Source organism: Dreissena polymorpha, chromosome 1 (genome assembly GCF_020536995.1).
Source record: "Dreissena polymorpha isolate Duluth1 chromosome 1, UMN_Dpol_1.0, whole genome shotgun sequence".
Classification (NCBI taxonomy): domain Eukaryota; kingdom Metazoa; phylum Mollusca; class Bivalvia; order Myida; family Dreissenidae; genus Dreissena; species Dreissena polymorpha.
In genome coordinates this window covers 209,794,549-209,811,909 of record NC_068355.1, presented here as the reverse complement: position 1 = coordinate 209,811,909, position 17,361 = coordinate 209,794,549, and the positions used below count along the sequence as shown (strand labels likewise).

At 33.9% G+C, this 17,361-nt stretch overlaps 1 protein-coding gene across 1 annotated transcript; it reads right to left on the bottom strand.

Moving 5' to 3' along the window:
* Positions 1 to 451: 451 nt before the first annotated feature.
* LOC127864832 (complement C3-like) lies at positions 452 to 13,830 on the bottom strand. Its single transcript, XM_052404723.1, has 6 exons — positions 13,738 to 13,830; positions 6,975 to 7,435; positions 6,582 to 6,655; positions 5,550 to 5,687; positions 2,194 to 2,302; positions 452 to 654 (listed from the first exon to the last, which is right to left on the bottom strand). The coding sequence occupies exons 2-6, from the start codon at positions 7,165 to 7,167 to the stop codon at positions 647 to 649; spliced, it is 522 nt and encodes a 173-aa protein (XP_052260683.1). The 5' UTR covers positions 7,168 to 7,435; positions 13,738 to 13,830; the 3' UTR covers positions 452 to 646.
* Between the last annotated feature and the right edge of the window lie 3,531 nt (positions 13,831 to 17,361).

Below are 17,361 nucleotides of genomic sequence, written 5' to 3'. Positions count from 1 at the left end.
TACAAGATTTTAAAGAATAAGGTCTTCAATTGTTCACATTTATTAATACAGAAGCAACATTTGAAACATTCAGCAATTAAGGCGACCCTAATTGTTTACGTTATTCGACAAGATGTGTTAAAGGTAATACAACGCGCTTATTATTTTGATATCAATAAAACTTCAACTTTCCTCATCTTAATAAGACGTTTTTTTTGTATCGCTTACAAATCAGGCGTTGATGATAAATATATTCATTGTGATGTTCGTGCTGCATTTTAATTAAATTTACACAATTATTTACAAGGTCAGTTTTATTTACAAACTGACACTACGAAGACATAATAACTGAAAAAACATAGAAACTTGCGCAAACGAAACAAACAAAACACTAGTGTAACATTTAATGTATGTATCCATATATCATAAAAGAATTTTCACCTGCAAGTAATATGTGAAGCCTTTCCGGTATGTAGTCTTTGAACGCGAGAATTAAAACTTGAAAGGACAGTTAACAAACATTATGGAGTCATCTGCTCCCGTCTCTTCCTTTCCTGTTGCCGACTCATAAACAGTTGACGACAATTATAACACGGCATCCGAAGAAAACTGTCCCCCTAAACCTTGTTCTAGTTTCTTTACATCGACCGTGAAGAATGCCTTGCCATTACGAAGCTAAAAGAAAATAGACGCTACATATATGTGTATGTACACAAAGCTAATGAATAGCATTTAATAAAGTTTGGTATGTAATAAAAACAATTTATTTCTGGCTTAATACAGATTTACATGACCAAGTTAAATAATTTTGCCTTTAATTGACTTATTGCGGCTTCTTTTTATATAACACGCTGATCATTTGAATGTTGCACTTTATGATGCTATGTCTGTAAAGCTTTTAATTAAGACGATATATATTTATTCTCTTTTTTTATTTTATTTTATATAGCTTCAGAAAGGTACGGTTCTGGTACGCTTGTCTCTATTAAACAATTGAGTAATTAAATGGTAATTAAATGTATAATTAAATTGGAATGCGTATTCTTTTATGGCTATTTACATTTACTCATAATGCTATGAAATAAGTTCGTTTTTACACTTTGATGTTTTATGTATAGTTCTGGGTTAAGTGTCAGGTTTGTTGCTCCTTACAACCGCTCTTACCCATAATGCTTTGCATTCCTCGTATCCCAGCGGTAAACTCAGTTGTGTTGTATAAGTGTGAGTCTTAATAAGTAAATTTGTTTTGTGTCTCGTTGTTTTGCAAAAGCATCCTTGTCATAGATAAAGAACCAACGGTAGAACAAGTTGTCAATCATGTGCAGTGAAAGGTTCGTGGTTTTATAATCACATTGGCAAAAAATAATTAAAATTACAACTAATGACACTTGTTAGTTAAAGTAAGACAAAACAGTTTATTTTTGATTTTATTTCAGTTAACATTGCAGGCGTTTTCTGCAATGTCAAATAATGGTATGGATAATATATCAGCTTTAATTAATGAATAAAACGTAGGCTGCGATGCATGCACATTTATGTTTCACAAATTATTACAGTTTTGGTCTATGTTCACTTATATTTGTTGAATAATAATGGAATGATAATGAATGATATTGTAATGTTAATTAATATAATTCGAATTAATTGGTGGAATTTATTTGGTTTCAGACTTATCATTTATTACCCCTTTACCTTAAGCTCCAGGCGATTGTTGCTGTGTTCTCCCCAATAACAATGTCAAAATAAGTTCCATTACTGAACACAGTAGTCTAACTGATAACATGTGTAGTTATTGGCAGTATGCTGTGCTTTTAATGCATTCTGACATTTATAACCACGCATGCCGCAGCACTAGCTTTGATAAGATCGAATGACTAGGGTAAACGGTTTTTTGACTTTCAATAATGGTCTTCTAATCGATTTGAGATTTAAAACATGATATCAATCTAGTGATTATATTCTAAGCTTTAAATGCACACTGCAAAACATATGTATAGTGAAGGCAATACTATGCGCAGTGACAAATTAATCAGATTTTATAAATTTTCGAAATATTTAATTTCGTCAAATGTACATAAATGCAACATATTGTACAAAACCCCTCCGCCATAAGCAAAGATGCTCCGTTTTCTTCTGTGTATGTAAAATTATTCTGATTAATTAATATAAAACACCAATAGCACGTGTATTATATCGATGGTACAGATGTCCTACCTTCTGTCTCCCCATGGTAACAACACGTTTTGGATCCGACACATCCCCCTTCTTCCGGATGTTGATTTCGAGTCCTGCAAGCCCTTCGACTGTCTTGCCGTAAACGTATCTGTGTATATTGGAAATGAATTATAAGGTGCGGATTCTTATTCATGCTTGTACGGAAGAAGCAGTATTAAGTACATGAACGTGTCGTAGAACACAAAGCTGCGTTTATTTCCACAAACAGTTCAGTATCGACTACTGTATAGCAATCATCCCCTCCAAGATAAGTATTGGTGCAAAGCATCAAAGGGCGTCGGGAATTTCAGTGTAAAAGGCACTCAATGAAGTAACATGGAACAATTTATTTTCTACTGTAAATATTAATATATTGGCCGATTATTTTAAACAAAATAGAAAAAGATACTGGTATAACCATTATCTGTGAATTTGTGTTATAACCCCCAAATAACCATTATCTATGATTTTGTGTTATAACCCCCAAATAAACATTATCTATTATTTTTGTTGTTACCCCCAAATATTTCATAGTCCATTTTATTTACATTGGTTTCCCTTTTTTTACTTGCATCCGTGTGCAGTTTTCATTAATGGAACAGAACTGTGTAGGTTTTAAACAATCTGGTTCATATTGTAAGCGTAATTTCATATTTTTCTCAGCTTCAAGGGGAGATGATTCTGAACTTATTCTTACGTTGCGCATTTACGATAGGGGATGAGTACTCATTGATATGAAAACACTGTAAAAGGTTAAATGTGTTTACGAACCCCCCTCTCACACATATATTTCATGGGCATAATAAAAACAAAAAATAGTTACAATTAAACAGCATATTTATTTAAACTTAAATGTCTACATCAAAACAAAAAGTTAATATAGACCACAAATACAATAATTTGATTCTACTAGGGCTCGAACCTTGGGCCTCTCACACGTGAAGCGAGCGTGTAACCACTCCAATACGGAACCGCTTGCAAAATCACCTTTTAACTAAGATATTAATAAGCTATTAATAGTCAGTTTAAATGTAAACCCGGAAGTAAAAACGCTGGATAGTGAGCGGGGTTAAAGGTCCATACCAAAGGGTCCATACCACTGGCAAGATACGGGTCAGGCCTGCGGCCTTCTATATGTGGTTCTTAAAAAACCTGTAGTAAGACTTGATAGTAATGACACTGGGGTGCTGTGATGATGTTCATCATTGATAAGCGGCTGCTTCCTTTCCTTTCAAGACTATTACAACTATTATTACAACTTATAATACGTGTCGAGCTTCGCGCTCTATAGCGCCTTTAGTAGTAAGTAGGTGGTTGCTAGGAAAGTGGAACAAAGAAGTTTTGTTTTTATACAAAACCAGAAAGCTTCAACGGTTCGCGTATTTGTCTAGTCCCTGTGATCTTTTATTATTACCCAGTCCCTGTCATCAGTTATTAATTAAAATAATTAGCTTTGCATTATTGGCAATAAATGGTGTAGTGAATGTAATTGGCACAAATGCAGTACTTATTTACACTAATTTACAACAAAAATATATACATTGATCCGTAATTAACTTCTCCTCCCATAAGCGAAAAAAAAACGTATTATAATATCTACCTAAAGGTAGGAAACTGAAAACAAGTATAAACATCGAAAGTGTAATGAGAGAGTTTTCGTAAGAATAATTTTTGTTTCAGAATAATTAAGTTTAATTATGAAATTTCTTTGCTTTTGGCTCAAATCGTACACATTGTAAAAAAATGAGATCTTTGTCGGTCTTTATCATATTTTACGTTGTAAGTTACCAAAGCTATCAGGCAATTTTATGGATATTTGTATATTGCATCTAATAATAAATAATATTGTATAATAGTGCTAACACCATATATGCCACTGATTTGGAAAACAGTATTTGAAAAGTTAAAGACGTCTTTCTTTTTGTGTTTGATACTTTCTTGTAGCCTGCCACATATCACATAAAGGCAAGTATTGCAAAATATTAATCAAGCAGTTTTCAAAATGAAACATACCAAATTCGCGTACTTTAATAGGAGCAATGGCATACGTCTCCGACTATAAATAATATACTGTTAAATGAATGCGACGCAATATACAGACTTTTTATATGACTTTTCTTTAACAGAAACTCTTCTTTGTACGGTCTTATCTACGCATTTGTTCTCTATTCCATAAACACCTTTCATGAAATACAACTTTGCAGGAATCGTTGATACTATACGGATAACCTAATAAAACAAAACAAGAGAGCCTGATGCATTTACGGGGCAACCAGATATTAAATTACAGCAAATGTCGAAGGCTTATCCTGGTGACATTTAGTTTACCATACAACACGCATTTAAACTTTGCTAAGACCAGGTTTTCTTACATTAAGTCATTAAGACGCTTCTATAGTTGTAAGAAAGTTATTCTAAGATGTGACCTGAGGACCGGACTTATGGAATAACATGCCTTCTAGGGTCAAATCTGTCCTATATATTGTCGAGATAAACATTCAGACCAAGTTTAACAAGATTGAGACATAAATAAGGCTTTAGAGGTGATACTCTTTTTCTAACCTTTGAAATGCTGTGTTACTTGTTTAAGACACACTTGTTACAAAACAATATTTATAAAATATTGACAAGAAAAATATTATGTTCACGTCTACTCACGAGAGAGTTTAAGTTCAATCATAATAACATTTTTTTCTAAGATTTAATCTGTTGAACTAAAGATTAGACACCCATTACCCAAACAAACTTGTGCCAGATTTTGTGAAAATTAACAAGTCACAAAGTTGCATCAAGATTGCATTCTTAATATGTCTTATACATTGGTAAGTTTTTTTCTGATATTTTAACCGAGTTTGTTTTTTAACACGCACGCTTGACCAGATTCAAAACTGGAAACTGTCGAGATAAATATTCGGGTCGGATTTCATCAACATTTTATAGGACCTCTAGAGAAGAAACAGAGTTTTCATAACATTTGATCAAGTGACTTTTTTGCACACACTATCTCACCTCTAATAGTTCATGCTCGGTTAAGATTAAAGCGCATTTCATTCTATCAAGAGATGACGATTTGGTTGTTATGATTCGTGTTGTTTCATTTACCAGCCTCAAAGTTCACCAAGTATGCACAAAGCACAACGCTATGTATATATGCCATTAGCACTAAGATATTTCAATGTGGTTTGTATTAATTGAGGGTGAAAAAGAGATCTAAACAAGTTCAACACTTTGTACATAACATAACATAATACTGCCCGACAAGTACAATGTCAATGGTAATAACATGCAAAGATTCAAATAAACAACTTGCCGTAATTATTGTGAGTTTCTACATCTGATACGAATAAAAATCATACCTTTCCTCCAAGTTTAGCTTTGATCGTCCATGTCCCAAAATCCGGAAACGCTGGTAGCTCAAACTCTCCATTGTAGAAGCCATTTTGACTTTTCCCGGGTTCAAAGTTGACCCTGCCTACAGTCATATTTGTGAGGCTCTACAATGTTCCGTTAATAGGTCCAATAAAAGATGCAATGATAATTTGAAACATTTCTCCTCAAAAACGTATTATATATATTGCACCAGCTTAATACTTTCCAATATAACTTCTTTTTGTTCAATGATATGCTAAAGCAAATGGTTACATTAGTATTTTGTAAATGTGTTCAGTGTGTATTATTGCTATCACAGGCGTAAAAAAATAATTATTTTTCAATGTCCTCATTGATAAATACTTTTTGTTTTAATTTGTACGTATACACTAATATGCTACATCATAAGTTTCATAAAGGTTAACATTCGGTCACTGTTACTCAATCTATGCCACAAAGTCAAAGCCCCTTAGTTAATGCTTGTTGATCATTTGCCCCTAATCCCAAAGTTTGAATTAAAAGAACTGCATTGAATCAAGCACACCACAGTTATACTACAAAGGTAAACATCAATACATATCAATTCTGACTTTCGTTGTCGACTACTTAAAAGTATCTCCGGGTACTCTTAAGTATTTTGCAATGGACCTCGATTACAAAAAATACGCTTAAAAGCACGCACAATTCGGGGTACTTAAAGTATATTTCAAGACCCAAGGTACTTTGTAGTATACTTAAAAGGACCCGGGTTACTTCAGAGGAGTACCTGAGTCGACAAGGACGAACCGGCCACTACTAACTACAGTGCCTTATCAAACCTACCACCTTATGGTTAAAACAAAACATTATGATGATTTGTAAATTGAAATGTACTATTGCTACATATATCAAAAGAATATAAATTATACTTCAAGTGTCGAATTATACATATCATAATGTAACGCAATTGATTTCAAATGGTGGAAGTGTGTCTTGTGTACACGACATTTAATGCACAGGTGAAACACAGAATTACTAACTATCAATTTTATTGCCAATTGCTTGTCCTTGATTGGCCTCATAGATTCGTCCATTGCGAGAACTCGAACATATACTGCACAAATAAAGCATACAAATCAACAACAGTTTTCGGAAAATAACATTCATAATACGACATACTTTTTACGCCAAAAAAATCAAATGGATGTAAGATTCATAGAATGTATAGTAGTAATAAGTGAAATAATGGCAATTGAGAATTGTTTTGAGAGGCAATACAAAAACAATCGTGTTAATATTTAACTAAATTTAAGATTTATACAATGTATTGCAAAGATTGTGATTTTTTACCTAAAATTACATCTCCTGTCTAAAAGCGCTCTTGCTGCTCGAATATCTAAAAACAGATAATCATGCCTAACAAGCCTACATACCTGGCTGAGCAGGATTGTACAGAGGTTTATCCGTCTGTACGATCAGATAACCGGATGTGAAACTTAGAGCTATATCCCGGGTCTGAATCCCATTTGGTCCGTTGCAGACCAATTTGATTAATTTCAGTCTTTCTCTGAACTTTGGACTGGCGTCGATGTCTTTGACCAGGTCATCTGCGGTAACCTTGACCATGACCTCGACAGGATGTGCTTTAAGTTAACACAGATACATAGGTTACCTGGATATACTTTTCTTTCATATAGACTTTTCATTTGGAAGAAATGTACATAAATAAATGCATTCAAGCTCAACAATCACTTAAAGTATAAATAAAAAAGACCTAATTTTAAAGTTGTTAAGCAAAATAAACTAAGATATAAGGTTCACAAGAAATCTTGCCTGCATCTTTTATCATTGTTGTTTTTTCGGAGATCCTCCTGTCCAGATATTCAAAGTATACCTAAAAGATATGTAATGTTTTGAATGTGTAAGCCTCACCATTACTTCCTTGCAATACGGCTCCGACCTTACAACGCAATTAATCGTCATTCCGTTATCAAAAACGGCCCGATACGTTGGAAGAAAAAAGTTGGCATCCTGAAAAAGCACTGCCTGTACGCTTATATCTGGCAAAAGATGAAGATGCCGACTATGTTATCAGCACTTTTGGCCTGCCTGTTATAAACAACATTTCAAGTGTCATTTACTGCGTATATCTTTGGATGAAAAACGATTAGACAGAAACACGTTTGCAAACAATTGGCTGAATAAAAAAACATAAAATATGTAAAAAAAAAGGATCCGGTATGATTATAATAATTTGTTAAATGCGTTTAAGACTACCTATATTAAGCGAAAATAGTCACTATCGCTAATAAAAGGTTATTAGCGATTAACAAATACAAACAAAATGAAATGTGAAATCAAATTACGACGCGTTTTGACTAATTATTCGCACTTACAGGTATGCTGTATTAATTTCATTAAAGCTTTTGATAAATTGTTCACATTTGCAACTGCCGTGATGATATCAGTTAGTGCTGATAAGCTAAACGCATATAAACAAATATGTAAACGGTAAGCGATTTGCAGAACAAAACAAACACAACAAACGTTCAAAATATATAATGCATACTCTTAAATATCGAACAGATTATATTGAACGGAAAGTAATATAATGCAAGTGATTAATTAAAACCCATGCAATATTGTTAATCAGCGAAATAACACTAGTAATTAAATCAAACAGACGTTCTCATTACATATGATGAGTTGTAAACCGAAATATATAACTACATACCGTTACATTCTGATTTACTCCATTCCCAAGAATGCCAACAAGCAGGGTCTCCTCGTTTTCAAGACAGATAACGTTGGGTGCCAGGACATATTGGTAGTTCCTTAAATAGTCTATCAGCCAGATGGGTTAGGCTGTACCACTCAGGGGGGCAAAACAACACCTATCTTACTTGATTGTATGCTCAATATAAAGAAACGAAATGTGTGATAACAATCTCAGTTGGGCAGCTATAAGTTATTATTGAGCTGTTTCTATGGCAACCGTCAGTCTTTGACTAAATAGCTAGTTTAGCTAGTATAATTTTCAAATATTTCTTCAAAATTGGTTCTAGAAAAAAAAGTTTGGTGTTAAAATGAAAATTATGAATATTACCTAGTATGATCTGCAGTTAAATATGCAAATTAGTACATTTGCATATCTATGAATATTAATTAGATTGCAAGAAAAGTTCCTAAAAACCAGCGAGCCTCCAAAATAGTAGGGTCAATATATGGAAAAAAAACTTCAACCACCAAAAAAAAAGCTACAAAAGGTATTTTAACTGAACCTGGTAGGGTAGAAGCTTCAAAACATATCAAAAGTTTAACACAATCGGACCTCCGGAAAGTTTTGTTTCAAGATGGCCGCCAAGATGGCCGTCAATACCTATTTATGATAACAACTATGCAACTATACAATCAAATTTGATGAATTTGGTGTCTATTTGACGAATATGGTGTGTATTCCTAAGTTTCAAGGGGAAAAGAACACATAAAGATCATCAGACATTGTTTAAGTGTACAATAGCACTCACAAATCCAACATGGCGTCGAAAATGGCCGCCTAGTTGGTCGCCAAAATCTATAAATGATCATATCCACTCAAATTTGAATATTTTGATGGCTATATATGGGTTTCAAGGGACAAAGAACACATTTACATCATCATACATTGTATAAGTTTATTATAGTACACTCAAATCCAAAATGGAGTCTAAAATGGCCGCCAAGATATCCACCAAAACCTATTAATTATCATAACTATGTAACTGTCCACTCAACTTTAATGGATTTGGTGTCTATACATACGTTTCAAGGGGCAAATAACACATAAAGATCATCAGATATTGTTTAAGTTAACAATAGTACATACAAATCCAACATGGCGTCTAAAATGGCCGCCAAGATGGCCGCTAAGACCTATTAATGATCATAACTTTGTAAATATCCACTCACATTTGATTATTTTGGTGGATATACATAGGTTTCAAGGGGCGAAGAACACATTAAGATTATCAGACATTGTTTAAGTTTACTATATTACACACAAATCCAACATTGCGTCCAACATGGCCGCCAAGATGGCCACCAAAACCTATTAATGATCATAACTGTGTAACTATCCACTCAGATTAGATGATTTTGTTGCATCAGCAAAGCCAGTACCCTGGGCTGTTGTCCGTTAAGTTTTTGCCTATGATAAATATGTACATATGAGGACAAAGCGTGCATTCTGTCAACATAAGTCTAAGTTTGCAACCTTGCTACAACCTTCACACCATTGTAACGTTTGACCAACCCTAGCATTGGAAAGCTGCCGAAATCATCATTGATGCGCCACAAAGGGATGTTTCATAAACGTATGGAGTTGCGAGGTTGGGGCAAAGGATCCATCATGGAAGAAACCGCTCTCAAAAACACACTTGAGGCTGTCTATTGAGAAATGCAATTGTGGACAATGTGACACGAAAAGCTGTCCAGAGGGCTTCACGGGACCATCTTGTTGTTGAAAAGTGCATACACAGCCAGCTTTCAGCCGAAATGACCAAGGAAGATTCAGACATTCAGATGCTGCTTGATCATGTTTAGGATTTCTACTCTTCCCCTTTCAGGGGCAAAACGACGCTAGCAGATGATATGTTATGCGATTTTGATCAAACTCGAGAGGGCTACACAGAAGTAGAAACATGAAATTGCCCAGACCTCAAAGACAAGCATAGTATGGCTGAATTATTGGCTTATAATTTACAGTTCAATGGTGTTGATTAAAGCATATCGTACGTACTAGGTGTTGGATGATGCATAAGGCAGTGCCCAATTTGCTATCCATCTTTGCTGCTGCTGTTTACATTACCTGCAATCTGCGTATTACTACATATATCTGCAGCAAATAAGCAACCTAGAGGAAGCGCGACCGGACGTTTATCGAAAGTTCGGTATTGGTTTTCACGTTGTTTGTAGGAGCCATCAGTGCTGGGCTGGGCTAGGACTTGATCTCGTTATTGAGCAAACATTAATGATGTTTTTATAGAGCACACGTAATCTAACTCGCGGCAGTGGAATGACTGAGGAAATGCAAACCCCTTGGACACTATCTGCAACATCCGAGCACAACAGTGCGATGCAGGATTTCACAGACCTGATCTATACTACAAGTCCACAACATAAAGACTCAACTGAAGCGTGCATCCTTCTGATCTAGAGAAAATGCAGACACAGATTACAAGCTGATCACCATATACAGCTGACCCTACTCTCAGAAACATGGTCAATGGGATAGTGGCTGGGTCACATGTGGATGTTTATGCAAATGAGGCGCTTGGAAAAACGATCATAAGAGATATCATAGGAAAGTCGGTCTTTCCTTATAAATTTCACGAGAAAATACAGAGCCAAATCTCTTTGGAATAGCTTGGCTGTTAATATCGCTTCTGACAGTGCTTTTGATCCTGCTCTTCTGTTCCAGCGTTTTCTGGTGGTGTCAAAATATGGAGATCCTTCCCTTGCAGTCGTATTGTCTTATGAACTGAGCTCCCATCCTGCTGCCTTCTTTGAAGCCAAGAACATACTGTGTTCAGCAGATAAGCCTTAGATCGCTCAGGCAATTTAAGAGTATGCTGTAGACACATCATGTGAGGCTGTGATGAACTGTATTCATAAAACAGATGCATGATGGTGACACTTTGCTGCATCGTTAACCATGGAGAAGGGCGACTTATATAACGCAATAGCCGAGTCTTATGTAGATTCAGTGAAAGGCATTACGGCCAAGCGACAAAGGGATTCGATGGCTGCGAAGACGGTGATTATAACAAAGACAAAACGCACCGGAAACGTAAATCATATTGTGAGTTTCAGCAAAGAAACAGAATGCTCATGTAAAAAAGGCAGACTTTTTGTCTCGTGACAGAAACAAGGCCAGCATGATTGCTCTTATCAGCACACCTCTGACTAAAATGTGATGCTATGTTGTTCTGTCTTTAGGGGATGCAGACGTTTAAATTGTTAAATTCAATATAACGATCCCGTCGTAGCACCACAACGTTGGTGGGCGAGGATGCATATTTGCTCATATTGATCCTGCATAACTCCGAAAGGGGCAATAAGACCATCTACTTACGCTTTTATGTAAATAAATAGTCGAACGCAAAGCGTATAATATTAACCTTTTGAAAAAACTAGTGCTTATTCAGGCTGTTATTAATCTTCAATGATTTTAATCAACGGTAAAAAATCAAGTCTACAGAAGTAAGTAAAACCTGATACTATCATGAAGTAATATGCTGGTTCATTCTCTCTTCCAAATGTCATATATTGGATTTTATGAGTATTTAACTCCTTAGTGATGACCTCAGTTCGATTAAAGTGTTTCTTGTCTCCTTAACTATGGCATTTTACATAACAACCATAACGTTTGAGTAACAAGTTATGGACTTGTGGTCCTTCCTTTTGTGTTGAAGGCCATTTTGGACGCCGTGTTGGATTTCTGTATAACATAATTAGCTTACATTTTGTCTGATGATATAAATGTGATATTAGTGTGTTGTTTGCTCTCTGAAACCTGTGTATATACACCAAATTCATCAAATTTGAGTGGATAGTTACATAGTTATATTTTATAATCATAAATATGTTTTGGTGGCCATCTTGGCGGCCATTTTTGACGCTGTGTTGGATTTGTGCGTAATATAATAAACGTAAACAATGTCTGATGATCTTAATGTGTTCTTTGCCCCCTGAAATTTATGTATAGACACTAAAATCGTCAAATTTGAGTGGAAAGTAACATAGTCATGATCATATTATAGGTTTTGGCGACCATCTTAAAGCCCATCTTGGCGGCCATTTAGGACGCCATGTTAAATTTCTGTGTAACATAATTAACTAACACTCTGTCTGATGATATTAATGTGTTCTTTGCCACCTGAATCCTGAGTATAGACACAAAATTCATCAAATTTAATAATTTTGATAGTTACATAGTTATGATCATAAATAGATTTTGGCGGCCATCTTGGCGGCCATTGTCGACGCCATGATGAATTTGTGTGTACTAAATTAAACTTAAACAATTTCTGATGATCATTATGTGTTCTTTGCCCCTTGAAACCTAGGTATAGACACCAAATTCGTCAAATTTGATTGGATAGTTACATAGTTATGATCATTTTTAGGTCTTAAAAAAAGCACAACTTTCCGGAGGTCCGATGGTGGTAAACTTTTAATATGTTTTTAAGGACCTTCTACCCTACCAGGATCAGATAAAATACGTTTTGTAGCAATTTGGGGGGGGGGAGGGGGTCAAAGTGTATGTTGACCCTACTTCGGTTCAATTTCTCCCAGAAAATGTATGAAAATTAAGCAGATTGAGGCCCCATCTTCAAAAGAGAAAAAAATACCAAAAGCTGCCAGTACCAGACTGTTATCAACCATTTTCATATGCTACTGGCATGCATCTTCCAAGATATATAGGTGTAGTTTTGCCCCCCATACTGGTACACCCCACTTCAATTTTGGGTACTTGGCTGAAGGACTAAAACGAACATACATAATTTACGCATGGTGGGATCTCAAATCTTATCGTTTTTAAAATAGGAAAAATAATGAAGATTTCTAACCGTAGAAGATCGAATGTAAATAATATCTTTTGGAACCAAAGCATAGCAGTTACAGTGTTTTACATTTATTAGACGATGTAAAAAAGTGACACGACATAATCCACTGTGTGTTTGCTGCATTTCTCTCTTGTCTGCTACATTTGGTTACATTACAAATATTAAAAAACTATAAAGTTGTTAAACAGTGCTAAACTAATATTAAGTAAAATGCACATGGTTTTCCGAGATTTTCTAAGTTCTTATGAACTCTGTATTAGAGCCGCTTGCATGTTTTGCATTGTTACCATCTAATAGTCTTTAATAATTAATCATTCTAATGAATACACTAAATACAACTGCTGACATTTAATATAATCCCGATAAGCAGTGAACATAAGAAGCAAAGTAAAACCATTCCTAGTTATATGTATAACATGTTGGGCAGAAAGACGGCGTCAGTCTAATGATTTATTTTACATGATAAATTAATAAAGAAACGAAATAGTTCAAAATTACGTTTGTTCCAAACATGCAATGAACATAATTTATCAAATATATTTGCATATAGAAATATCATAAGATATCAACCTCATTATAAAACACATACCCCTTTACGCTGCTTAAACACGCAGCGAAAAGCAAAATGCTGATAAATCCCATTTGAAACACTGAACTGATTTTAAAGCAGACGCGCGCTTACATCTGTTTATAAAGCGGCACACGGCGGCCTTGCGTTTCATTTGCCCGTCCGACTGAGGCTTATTTGAACACCGCCTCGGTTATTTCCAAGAATTGTTAGCGTGCTGTTTTTCTCTGAAAATTAACCAATTTTGTGGGAATCGTGCTTGAAGCTTATATTTTGAGCAATAAACCAGATTACCAGACACGTTGTTTTTTGTAAAAATATTATTTTAATGAACTTTCGTTTGGGTAAACCACATGCTCAAAGTAGGATAACATGCATCGTGTATGTAGAACAGATGAAAATTCGGAAACATAATATAATGTGTGAAATGAAATGTTTATTTATTATCCAAATAAACATCAACACACGATTATAGAGAACACATGTTGTTGTTCAATAACGTTTAAAAAACTCGTATACGTGCCACAGCATTTACATGTTTTATTAGATTTACAATTTTAGTAACAAAACATTCATGGTAGAGATATTTCTATCAGTTTGTCTACTACAACTATTGAATGATGGCTTTTAGTGATGCATTTTGCCTGTAATTTAACATGAAAAGATAATGCTGGTGCAAAGTTAGTAAACAATTAAAAGGCACCCTTATACACAGTGAATGAGATGCATGCAATTCGGTAAAATAACTAAGTTTTCAAGTTTTCAAAAAATCATTAAAGACAGATCCTGGCGAAATCCAGGCTATTCTTTCTCGGTAAAAAGACACATTCTCTCTTTACTTGACTTTTATTTTCTTAAATATTCAAATCCAATGGAGAATATGCTGTTAAATTAATAAGGGTTGCTTATATTTATATGCTTAATTTTAACAGTCACACTTCAAGCATTTGAATGAAAACTCAGCGGGAGTTTAAGTTATAAAGTATATTGAGACGAGTAACCATTTATCACTTATTTGATTCATCCATGATTAACAAATTAAAGTATTCCCCTTTCAAATGGCATTTCACAAGTGAAACAAATATCAAAACAATAAAAACAGGTCCATGAACAGACAGGGTTAATTTATAACGACTATCATAGTTCATATAAGAAACTTTTGTCTTCATCTTGATTGCCAACTCTAAAAAGCTTCTGAGAAGCATTGCATAGAAAATATTCAAACTGTTCCTTGTCCGGATCAAAATCCAAAAAGCCAAGTTATTTTCATGAGCTTGTCAAATTGAAACACTCCTCATATAATTGTAGGCATACCACTATGACTTCTTTTTCTAAAACGTTTACAAAACATTATGGAATAAAGTCTTTCAGATTTACCACTGGTAAATTATATAATTCACTTTCTGATAACTTCAGAAAATCATCAAGTTTCAGTCATTTGTGTTCCCTCTTTTCAAATAAGGGTGTCTCTTAGTGTGCATTTTGTTCCTGAGGAAAAAATAACATATCCTTTATATCTGTGTAGTGTGAGCTCAATTCAAATTGATAAAACACTGCATATTTATGAGTTCAAACAATTAAAATACAGATGTAGGTTTAACATAATTATTTTTGAATACGTAGTTAGATACATATTCCGTATATACTATTCTTCACCTTATTTGTTAATTGTGTATATGTATTAATCAACCAAAACGTGTTTGGTTTTATGTATGTTGTATATATTATGGTATATCGTAAACTTAAAAAAAAAATCATGTAATTAATCTATGTATAAGTATTGGTTATGGATATTATATTGTACAAAATAATTAAAGCGACTCAATTTGTGATGTAAATATCATCATTGTATGTCTTATACTGAAAAAACCAATTTGCTGTTGTATCTTGTACTATATATTGTAATAAGGTGGTACCTAATTATGTTTAAAAAATATTTAATACATGTATATGTTGTCATAGATGTTAAGATATTAAAATCTAGTAAAAATATGTTAAGTCGGTTTATAAATAGTGAATGGCAATGTCTTACGGTATGTATGGTCATTTTATGTAGATAAGCAAAAAGTTAAGATCGCTTGTACAAGTTTCAACTTTAGTCGGATAATATTGTGAAAATTGTGTGCAAAAGTATACTACGATACTATTATAACTGGCAAGATCAAGAAAAATCACACCCAAAGAGTGTGTCTGTTTTGCTACAAAGTAAAATAATTAAATATAGTCCAAGCTAGTAACACACGGTGTAAACCTCGCCACAACACTATATACAGCGTTTACTATACTACTACTCGAAATGTGCTAAAGATCACTTTTTATTTTCACAATATCTTCAATTTTGTTTTACGTTCATTTTAAATTGTTATTTTGCAGGTTTTTATATTAGACTGTATGTTTTTGATTTAATTTTTATGTATTGATTTATCATTGACGCGTGACGTTGGATAATTCTAGCTAGGTGTGAAGTTTAAATTGCACATACTATAAAACGTGATCCTTAGCAAATTTTGAATGGTATATTATTAACCCCATTTACTTGTACTTTAATCTGTTATGAATTCAGTTAATAGTATCTACGACACCTATTGAGATGTAGAAATATTAAATAAACCATAACACAATTGAAGTGTGTTAAACTATCCGATCTAGCATCAAATATACAAACAACTTATATATAATTTCTTACCTTATCATATGTCGGTGTGTGTGTAGAATAGTTGTTATTTCTCCACTTTCAGACAGTCATGTGTACACTAGTTTAAATAATTTCCAGTCATTTCTAAATAGCACTCACTTTAATTATCTTGCATTATCTGGATTTAAACATTAGTCTTTATAAGATAAGATCATTAAACATGTATTATACAAAAAAGTTAACGGAAAAAGACCGACCTAGCTTCATATTTTGGAGTTGATAGTGAAGAAAAACAACAATTATAAGCCTAATTAAGATTCGTTGAATGTTTTTGCATTAAGCATTTGGATTAAGGGACACACATAATCGTTTCAAGAAGTAGTATAATTTTATATATAAACCGTGAATTATCATACTGTATACACATATTGCTGTCAATGAGTTATTTTGATTATGTTGAACATTAAGTTATCGACCAAAAAGCTTGTACCAGTAACCTTTGTTGTATAAACACATATCCAGGCTTTTACATTAACTTGTTAACTCCATGCAAGCTGTTGTATATCGATGCCCATTTAAAAAAACAACATCAATATATCAATGCGTTTAGGTTAGAATAATATCATAATGGAAGTGTATGTTATTTGTATAAATTTCTTTAGTCTCTGAATATATGAGATCTCCAAAGCTACAACAAGTTGAATATAATATTTGTCGGCGTTCACGCGCCTCAAGACGTTTTGTAATGAACATGTGTATTGCAATCGGCATCATCCTTTTTCGAACTTGAAAGTTTTAGTTTAAATTTCCTTCTTGTAAATGTCAGTCTTAAGCTGTTTGTAAGGCGTTTAAAAGTTCAACAATTGGTCAATTTGTTTTGACCGAAATAAATAAATGTATAATATTCTAAGTTGTGTACAACATATCACGGTATTATAAAATGTCATTTTACTGGATGGATGTGTATGATGGTAAGTCAGTCATGTGTCTTCGACAATTTACTTGCAAAA

Coding starts and splice junctions, on each gene's coding strand:
- LOC127864832 (XM_052404723.1), bottom strand. CDS start 7,167: ATGGTCAAGGTTACCGCAGATGACCTGGTCAAAGACATCGACGCCAGT. Junction 6,656..6,974: donor GTACAATCCTGCTCAGCCAG/GTATGTAGGCTT, acceptor TTATTTGTGCAG/TATATGTTCGAGTTCTCGCA. Junction 5,688..6,581: donor AATTGGCAATAAAATTGATA/GTTAGTAATTCT, acceptor GGAACATTGTAG/AGCCTCACAAATATGACTGT.